The 10,533-nt window shown below is 34.1% G+C and overlaps 2 protein-coding genes across 2 annotated transcripts; one reads left to right on the forward strand and one right to left on the reverse strand.

The window, feature by feature from the left end:
* Positions 1 to 332: 332 nt before the first annotated feature.
* LOC103863644 (NADPH-dependent aldehyde reductase-like protein, chloroplastic) lies at positions 333 to 1,505 on the forward strand. The gene is given in 2 exon segments (XM_009141398.3): positions 333 to 824; positions 826 to 1,505. Coding segments are annotated over 2 exon segments (792 nt in total). The 5' UTR covers positions 333 to 605; the 3' UTR covers positions 1,399 to 1,505.
* Positions 1,506 to 4,553: 3,048 nt separating this feature from the next.
* Positions 4,554 to 6,096, reverse strand: LOC103863645 (myosin-binding protein 3). The gene is made up of 2 exons (XM_009141399.3): positions 5,932 to 6,096; positions 4,554 to 5,616 (listed from the first exon to the last, which is right to left on the reverse strand). The coding sequence occupies exon 2, from the start codon at positions 5,538 to 5,540 to the stop codon at positions 4,755 to 4,757; it is 786 nt and encodes a 261-aa protein (XP_009139647.1). The 5' UTR covers positions 5,541 to 5,616; positions 5,932 to 6,096; the 3' UTR covers positions 4,554 to 4,754.
* Positions 6,097 to 10,533: the final 4,437 nt, after the last annotated feature.

Genomic DNA, 10,533 nt, shown 5'->3' on the forward strand with positions numbered 1-10,533 from the left:
CTTATTATTCAGAAATATAATATTTTTTAATTTACTTAGATAATTATTTATGTTTATATATTATAAAGTACATGTGTAATAGTTTTTTTATCTAATGAAACGTTTTTGTCATTTTTTTTCTTTGTGTGCTCTTTTGATATATAAAAAAAACTGTTTTTATTATGAGATTTGCCTATAATTTTATCAAATCTTAAATTTTTAAGTTTGGCTTATCCAGGGTGAAACTCACCTTTGACAACAATATACAAGTTTCGGTCACAGATTTGTTATCCTTCACAAAGTAAGAAATGAAATTTCTTAGGAGTTGAATACATTTCAGTGGATAATTATTTTGGTCTTAATTATAGATACATGCGTACAGAAGAGTGGTCAGAGATGATCACAAAAAGTCAAATGAATAGTTCGCACGCACGTCACTGCTTACGAAGAAAAAAATAAAACAAATCTCAAAATGAGGCGGCTTATTCTTGGGTCATGTGGCAGTATCATAAGTCAAAAGACTAAATTTGTCGGTTAGTGTTATTGGATCCATCATTGTCACCCTTTTTATCTATAAATGTATCCAATATTTCATTCTTGATATTCAAATTGAGAAGTAAAGATAAATGGATAAAAACACCAGAAGCTCATCGTCTTTCCCTCTGGCCGGTCGTGTAGCTATAGTGACTGGAGCCACAAGAGGCATCGGTCGTGCGATTGCAATTCACCTCCACAGCCTTGGCGCAAGAGTTACCCTCAATTATGTCTCGAGCTCATCAGAAGCTGAACTCTTGGCTTCAGAACTAAACGCGTCATCTCAACAAAACTCAGCAATAGCAGTCAAGAGCAGATGTTTCAGATCCAGACCAGATCAATAACTTGTTTGATCAAACCGAACAAGAGTTCGGATCAAAAGTTCATATTCTCATTAATTGTGCAGGTGTCTTGGACCCAAAGTATCCATCTTTATCCGAGACTACACTTGAAGATTTCGAGAAAACATTCAGAACTAACACGAGAGGGGCTTTCGTGTGTTGCAAGGAAGCCGCTAATAGGGTTGTTAGAGGAGGTGGTGGAAGAATCATTATGATGTCTACTTCACAGGTCGGAGCACTCTCGCCAGGATATGGTGTCTATACTGCGTCAAAGGCTGCAGTGGAAACAATGGTAAGAGTGTTGGCAAAGGAACTTAAAGGAAGCCAGATAACCGCAAACTGTGTTGCTCCAGGGCCGGTTGCGACAGAGATGTTCTACGCAGGAAAAAGTGATGAAACGGTGAAGATGCTTGCAAGCGCGTGTCCAATGGGGAGGATTGGTGAGCCAAAGGATGTTGCGGAGATTGTAGGATTTTTGGCAGGTGATGGTGGGGAATGGATCAACGGTCAGGTTATTAGAACCAATGGTGGCTTTGTTGTGTGAAAAAGGAAGATTTAACTAAAAAATATTGATGTGAAAGTCTTTTGGTATGTTGAACTATGTTTAATTCGTTGATGAGTGGTTAATGAAGTTCACATGTCTTTGTTTTACTGGGGACGACAATGCTTAAGTTTTAATACTCACTTAATTTAATAAACGCATGAATAGTATCTAATACTCACTTAATTTAATAAACGCATGATTAGGTCATAAAAACAAAACAACATCTCGTATTCACTCCAAAACATTGTTAAGAAAATATTTAATTTTGTATACTAAATAAAAACATTATTACGAGTATATCTAGCCATATTTCATCCAACAAAAAATATATTAGAATATAAAATCAATAAATTTTGTTTTAAAATTATAAAAAATACTTATTTGAAACAAAAAATTTATTATACGATGAAAACTAAACTGAAACTGAATGAGTAATTTTTGCTTGGAAAAAATAATAACTTTTAGAATAACCATTATACATATATAATTAAGAAACTAGTCATGTCTTGAAAATTGTGTCAATATATAATAGGGTGAATTGGTTTAAAACCCTAAAAATGAAGAAATTAAGAAAATACCTATGATGTGACTAGTTTGTGTCTATGGAAAAAGGTATCACAGTGTGGAATTTAGGATATTTGGTTAATTAGAGTAAAAGTCGGATGCAATTTCTCTATATAATACAAATAGACATTGTAGTTTTAACGGAGTGTGCACGTGTAAATACTATTTTACTAGGTAAAAGACCTATGCTTTGCTCGGGCTTAGACAATTCTTAAAATATCAACGTTCTGTAACAATCTGTGCATTGAGCAGATATTTGATAAAATATTTTTCAAATACAAACATTTTTAGAAAATTTTAAAATAATAACAAAAGATATGTAAAATATATTTTAATGATTTGATTAAATTAAAATTATAAAGATATTTAATTTTTATCAATTCAAATATGATACATGTTTATAAAACTTTGAAATTAAAATATTTTTATATATTTCTATACATATAGATTAACTTGAACAATATCAAAATGCATACATATTTTAATATGAATATATATTAAATGAAACTTCCTGCTCATATAGATTTATGATCATTTGTAACTTGGCATAACAAAAAATTTAAACCATTGATTATAAAATTTTTCGTGTGAGATTTTTAATAGTTTTAGTAATTTATAGTTATTTTAAAAAATTTAAAATATAACATATACAAAAAATAAATTTTTTTATTATGATTAATATGATTGTTTAATTTATTTTAGTAATATAAAATTAAACTAAAGCGATAAATGACAAATGATACACAAATTATCATCAAATCTTTATTATTTAAAATAATTAATTTTCATATATATTTTAATCTTATTTGATAATTTCATATCTTTTATTTAAAGAAATAATAATAAAAAATATTTTTTTGTAGATTGCTAATTAATTTAATAGTTATTTAGTGAGAAATATATTATATGTTTAGATGGATCAACTTAATTCTCTAAGGTTTCTAAGAGTGATTATTATGATGACACATGTCATGTTTTTCTCAAATAATATATAAGAGATTTATAATATCAATATAGATTTATAATATCAATATATAATACCAACAACTAAAAGAACTTTTGTAAAAAAAGCCTAATTTTTTTTAAACCTAAATACTAGCTAAATTTTGGTATGAAAATTTTAAACCCATTGTATTGCACTCTTAGCACATGCTAAGTGTTGGAGAGGAATTGCATCCCTTCTTAAGGCATGTTGGATAATGAGGCTCGGCCCCTTTTCATTAATATGACCCGGCCCGGTTGGTTTGGTCGGTGGAATTCCGGCTCGAATACTTGAGCGGTCGGAAGTCGGCTCAATAAGACTATCATCTATCGGTTCGTCAGTTCGGCTCTAATCCCTGGAACCCTCATTCGATTTAAAAGCCCGTTAAGCTTGGTCTGAGGGCCTGGGCCTTTTAATAACGACAGCCTAGGAAAACTGGAAAAGAGACAGAGTCAATAAAAAGAAAGAAAAAGAAATGAGAGAAAGTCATTAAGAAAACATGCTTAAGTCCTGGGCGGCAAGGTTTATGGTTTTAGTGAAACACTCAAATCATGCCTCTTTGTATTTCGATCGTTTTTCTAAAACTCTCACTCTCAAACGAGTTTCAATCTTCCTCTCCTGCCTTATCCCCCTTGTAATCAAACACTGATTAATTAAACGTCTTTGAAGAACCCACAAATCGAATTTAGTTTCCTTTTGATCGAACTAACTGTTCAACACTAGATGACAAAAAAAAACTGTTCAACACTAAGAACCGGGCCAACACATATTCCCAAACTCTACATCTGCAGTTTAATTTACAATTAGAAGGTAAGAGTACACGATTGTGGCGTATACTCAGCAACTGAAACGAAGTTCGTTAGTCATATTTGAAATTTATCACCTCGACTTTTAGTAGACCCATTTTGTAGACTGTAAGTAGTATAGTTTTTTATTCTTTCACTCAAACTTTGTTTAGGTTTTGTTAGTGTGAAAAAAGTATTACTAACATGGAGTTGGCGTAGTGATTAAAGCTTTTGAATCACTTAGCAGGAGTGCAAGGGTTACATGTTCGATTCCAATTGAAAAAAAATCTACTATTATAGAAAGAGTTAATTTGTGAAAGCACCTTACCTTACAGGTTAAAGTTTAAAAGTTTTTATACCCAGGTCTGCAAATCACAGATTATGCAATTTCTTGCAAATGAAAAGATGTGTAGCCAATTGGAAGTTCCAGAATATTGTAGGGGGAACCGTTCGTTGTGGTCGCCTACAGCGAAGAGAGCATGTCCATCGAGATATCGTACATACAAAACCATTCGTCGATACAAATATCTCGGGGAGAACTTCATCGTAGAATCTTTATCTATAGAGCTGTTGATCAATATCACATATATTGCAGATGGTTTATCGTCATATTCATCAATATCACATATCTTTCAGATAGTTTATCGTCATATCTAATAGAGTTAGATGAGCTGATAGAAAAAAAAAAAACAAAAAGAGTTAGATGATGATGTAATATGTTACCCGATGTTAAAAAAAGACTTAATTTAACATAGTTTGAAATTTGCTATAAGATGTATAGGCCTTTGGACCCATAATTTCCTAATCATTTCCAAAGGGGAAAAAACATGGAAGAGATCCTCTCTTTTCATTTACATTGTCAAAAAAAAACGAACAAGACAGTATTACTTTCATTCGATGCGCGTATAGATGTCGCATAATTGTACATTGATATTCACAAAGTTACACCAAGTCTACCCAAACACAGATTGCAGAGATACGGTGTCAACAAGAAAAGCAAATACTATATAACAAACACAAGAACTTTATGAAGAAGGTGATGGCGATGACTCACGATCCTTTAACACATCTTCCATTTGGTTCATCTGATCATCATTTCCCCTCTCTTTGTGTACCGCAGTGCCATCGTGCTTCATTTTAGAATTTTTATCATCCTCAATGACATGAACATCATACACAATCGGTTCTCTATCCCCAGCATCATCTCGATCATCATCACTTTGCCTGTAGGTTTCAAGTTCCTTCTCAAGAAAATGCTTCTCTCTCTCCCTTTTGAAGAGAATCTCCTTGAGAATATTCATCTCTTCTTCATCATACGCAAATTTCTCCTCGATCATCCTCTCATACTGCTTCCCTTCCATTTCAAGGGAAGCTTTATCAGCTTGTAACCTCAGAATCATAGCCATAGCTTCATCAGCTGCTGATGCAGAAGCTGCTCTTTCTTCTTCCAACTCCACCATTAAAGCAGCTCTAGCTAATCTCTCTTCCTCAACAGCTTTTTCAAGAAACCTCACCTTATTCATCAACTCCAAGCTCTTGCTTTGAATAACTGAATTCTTCTCCTCTTCTTGTTCTTGATGATGCCAAACTCTTGGTCTACTGGTCATGGCCATATTCTGGATTCTTTGTATGATTTCGAATGGCCAATCAAAGAGAAGTTTATAGACGTTTTGGTAGCCAAGACTTCCAGAACAGGGAAGGAACTTGGATGCAATAAAGACGAAAGCTGATACACATAAAAGACAATAAGCAAATGCTAATTCAAGAAAAGCAACCAAGATTCCACAAAGTGTCGGTCTATAATAGTCCATCTTGTTTTCTGATTCTCTCTCGGTCAATAGTCAGATCTTGCCCGAATCTGGAATCTTATGATCTGTAAAGAGAAACCTAAAACCATACAAAAACAGAGAAGGGCTTAACGTTTTATACACTACAATAAAGATTTCAAGAACAGTTATTTCTACAATCAGTATGCTTTTGAATCTGGAAATTTTTTGAATTCAGCCAAAAGAAACCAATAGTTCCTTCAGAAAAAAAATATACAAAGAATTCGTCAAAGAAAACAAAATTAATTTTGCTAAAAATCTCAATGAAACCTTTACAAGTAAGAAAATTAATATCGTAGTTTATAAGAAAAGTCAAGATCATAGAGAAAGGTGGAAAGAGAAGAAGAAAGATGAAGCTGAGGTCAGAAAGAAGCACCTGGAACTTTTAAAGTCAAAGAAGAGAAAAGAAGAGCTCCGGCTAGTTGCTCCGGGAAGAGGGTATTCGTTTTTTTTTCTTTCTCTAAATCAATTAAAACAGAAGAGTCGGCGTAACATTAGTTATCTTGCACTTTCCTTACAAGTGTATCTCCAGATAAGCAAAATGATCGATCCACGTGACCAAACAAATCGAAAGGTCTTGCTAAACGGTAAAAATCTAAACAATATTTGTTGTTCTTTTTTTTTTAATATAAACGGTAATTGATATATTTTTTTGTCACGCAACATATTACATTAAATAAGAGAATTAATTCACTAAGGTGGAATAATTGATAGACAAAATTAACAAAAGGAAAATTGGACTCAATAAAAAAAAAACATAATTCAATATCTAACTAAAATTTCACCATCTTTGTTCATTTATCTTTTTATCTTTCTCTTCTCTTCTTGCTAAAAATCTAATTTTTTTTTTTGTTATTCCACAAAGAAGCCCATTAACAAATGGAAAATCAAACAACTAAAAGGTAAATAAATATATAAAATGAAACTAAATTTATTTTTCTTTAACTAAAAATAAACAAAAGTTTGTAGGCAAAAATCAAACAAGATTGATATGAAATCGGTATGGACATCATTTTTTTTTTTTAAATAACGATACTGGGTGAACGACGGCGTCATTGGATTTGAAACATTTTCAGGAAAATTCCAAAGATCTTCTCGAACACCACCAGCCACCGTCGTGACGTATATGTGTTCTTTAAAGGGTTCGCTGTTCAATTTAACAATGGAAACACATTCTCTATATTCGTAGCTGTTTCCGATTTGAAGACATATCTTTTAGATGCATTTTACCAAATCTTGAAAAAGTTAACAATGGCCTTAAAGCCAGCTCACATTCGGGTCATACCCTCCTTGTGAGGTCGATGAAGATCTTTACACAATCGTACCTCTCAGATATGTTGATTCTTCTATATCATATCCATTGATGGCAGACCAGTTCTCGGACTTTTATTCTATATTTTTCTTTGCTATAAATCATCAGCACCGGCTCCATCACAGCTGCAGTGTGCTTCTTCAAACTGTTAGAAGTGGTTTCTTGTGTCTTCCAACGAAAATCATGCTATCGTCTCTTGCATTTTTTAGATGTTGACGATCTTCTCATCCTTTGTTTGAAAAAGCAGATATGGGTTTAGACTATATATTGTGTTATAGATATTAGCCCAAATTTCAGTTAATCAAAAGTTGCAGTTGACTTAATTCTTCATCCAAGTGTTCATTACTACCATTTGTACTCAGTCTTTTATCATGTTCATGTACTCATACTAGTAAGCAATTTTTATCAATGTTTCACATTGGACATGTGTATTGGTACTTTTCCAATAGGTTGGTCAAACAAAATTTTCCAAATTGACATATCACTTCCTCTTTTGTGGAGAGATCAACTTTCTCCTTTTTGGAGAGACCACTTTCAGCATTTTTCTCGTTAAAAGCGAACATTTCCATCAACTTTTTCCATTATGTAAAAAGTATTTAGACACTCAACTGCACAAGCATCACGAGCTAAATGTTTCCTTCATTCACCTATATTAGCATAAGATCTGATCGATTTGAAACTGGCCAATGTATAAGCTTTTTTGAAGAAGCTTCTGATTTTTATCTACAATTCAAACCAATTAACCAATTAATTTAATGTTTAATGTTTTTCTTATGTTTTTCTTATGTAAAAAATGAGTCATATTCAAGAGCATGAACTACATAAACTAATTGTTTATTTCAAGACTTTAACATAGTCTGGACATTTAATATAACCAAGATTGTCTAGAAAAACTCAAACTCTCTCTAGAACCCTAGCTGCCAGGGGCTTCCTCCCTTAGCCTTCTCCTCCTCCGCCATGGATTCCAGTCAATTGACGGAGCCTGACCCTCCAGAACCTCCCGATCCACCCTCATCTCCCGTTAGAACCTCTAACAGATCCTTCTCTCCTGTCAAAGCTCTCATCCTCTGCAAATCCCATATAGATAGACCATGGATTTTACCCATTTTTAGCCATGGTCTATAAGTGTTTTAATATATATTTACTACTATATAGAGTCTATTTAGAGTATTTACAGGTTCAGGGACTATTTGGAGGAATGTTGCGATGTTGGTGTCTTTTGGAGCCTTTTGAGTGCAGAGCTGCACAAACGCGTCAGAAGTCTAGCTATGGATGGATACTTTTCACCGTTATATAGAGCTCATATTCTGACACATGATAGAGCTTTGAGTTAGCTTTTCAATGCCACTGGTTTGAGGTCAATCAGCGTCCTGTAGCAGACGTTATGCAATTTTTACTGAAGAGTGGTCTGTCTGCCTCGCAAGAGGAAGCTGTCAAGGAGATGAAAGACTGTCGATCGATGTAACAACATTGGTGTCGGTCTACAGTGATGTCAAAATATGGGCTGAGCATATTTTATGACCGACTGAAGCCCAGAAGCAACCACAAATTACTAGAATACCCTTGGACGACCAAAAACCCTATTTATGTTATTTATAAGCCATTGTTGACGGCTACGCTATCTAAGCTTTATTTTATTCATAGTTTTAGGCCATGTTCGAAAACGCGGCCGGAGCGGCCGATTCCACGCCGGAGATACGCTCGGCAGAGCTCCGCCGCCGCGATTAAACCATAATCGGTAAAAACGCGGTTCAGACAAAAGAAACATGTATATTCTGTTAATTTCGAGTCTGAATCGGTAAATACACTATTGATCTATCATGTTATGAGTTGAATCGAAGAAACGGCCGTAACGCTTCAGTTCTGTAAAAAAATAGGTCGCGGAAGAAGATGGACAGACAAAATTACAAGTTTTCCCTTTTACAATAAAATAATAAAAAGCATAAAACCTGCATAAGTTGTGGTTTGAACCCGAGTTTCGGGGGTTAAGTGAAGCTACACTTACCACTGGACTATGACATAACATTTGTAATGTATCGTATGTATATATATTAAAGCCATTCTCTATAAAAATATTTAAAATTCTTGTTTCAAAGGAAAACTACTCCCCGCTTACTCTCCGTATTTTTTCCGCTTTTTCAATAACTCGCTAGGCCCGGTCCAGCCGCACGCGTTACGCCTAGCGAATTTTCGAACATGGGTAATAGGTTAGGAGAGAAGAGAGGAACTACTTCAGAGTCCTCTTGGAACTCCATTGTTTTGGTTTTATTTATATTTTATGTAATTCATCTATTCATCTATGATTTATGTGACAAACATCATGCATGAGTAGATCCACCTGCTAGGTTTAGGAATTTCTAGGGTTTTGAATGAATTTTTGAATTATATGACTGTTAGGATATCTAAAGATCTCTACATCAGGATAGCTTGTAATACTAGGATCTAGAGTAGTTAAAAAACCACGAGAGTGTGACTAATTGCTTGAACCTAGAATCATAAGACAATTGAGAGGCACGAAAGTGCAATCAATTAACAGAACCTGAATTCTGCTGGATTAGATACCTAGGCGAATACGAGAGTTGGTCTAGGAATCTAGTTGAACATAATCGATCAGATCGATAACGCTTACCTAAGGCAGTGTCGATCGACGCTTATACCATAGCATCGATCGACACTCAATCCGTAACATCGATCGATGCTCATACCATAGAATCGATCGATGCTCGATCTGTGTTAACATGTGAGAGCTGAAATACTGAACTTAGTCAATAGATTAGACTCACAGCGAGAGCTGGTTGTCTTTTGCATTAGATATCGAGTTCTAGAATCAATCCTTAGCATCTATAGTTTAGAGTTCTAATAACCTTAATGAAACCCTAAGTTTAGTAACTATCCTTCCATCAAACAACTTTTTGCCAAGATGAACAATTGTCTTGTTCAACTTGTTTACTGTTTACTATTGTGCATATCTTTATTTACTGCTTTAAACCTATTAGCCTAGCTTAATCAAACTGATTAGATTTATTTGGTTTCCTAGCTCCATGTATTGTTTATTTTTACATTGTTTGGAGTCTAACAAAAGTAAATAAACTAGTGTTTTGATCCAACTAAAATCTTCAACTAATAAGTGTATTGCCTTATCCAGTTCAATCCTCGATTAAACTCACTTATTGATGTGTCGTGAAACTGATAAAGCGTCTTGAATCATGTCTTGAAGCGTTCATGAGCCATATGTCCGTTTGTAATTCTATGTCCCACGTGCCGATCCGCAAAGGCCTATATGTTTTGTGGTACATTTGTTCATCCATTTTGAGGACCGCAGCCCGTACGGGCCTGACCCGCCGTGACCCGCTCGAAGACGAGCCCGCTGCGGTACATGATGGGATGAGACGGATCAACCTATTTGACATTTCTATTTACAATATACATCAAACTTTATAGTTTGATATCAAACAAAATGATTGACACATACATTTTTAGAATATAAATCAAACTTTATAATATGATTTCAAACTTTATAATATGATTTCAAACCAAATGGATTCTAAAACATACTAGCCTAGTGAGTTTTGATTAAGATAACACGAATCAAGATTTAATATTCTATAGTTAAAAATGAGGAAATTGGCCAATTCATACATCAGCAGAAGCTCGCAGTCCCGATCA

Source organism: Brassica rapa, chromosome A04 (assembly GCF_000309985.2).
Source record: "Brassica rapa cultivar Chiifu-401-42 chromosome A04, CAAS_Brap_v3.01, whole genome shotgun sequence".
Classification (NCBI taxonomy): Eukaryota; Viridiplantae; Streptophyta; class Magnoliopsida; order Brassicales; family Brassicaceae; genus Brassica; species Brassica rapa.

Excerpts from the sequence above, each read along its gene's own strand:
- LOC103863645 (XM_009141399.3), bottom strand. The coding sequence starts at position 5,540 with ATGGACTATTATAGACCGACACTTTGTGGAATCTTGGTTGCTTTTCTT.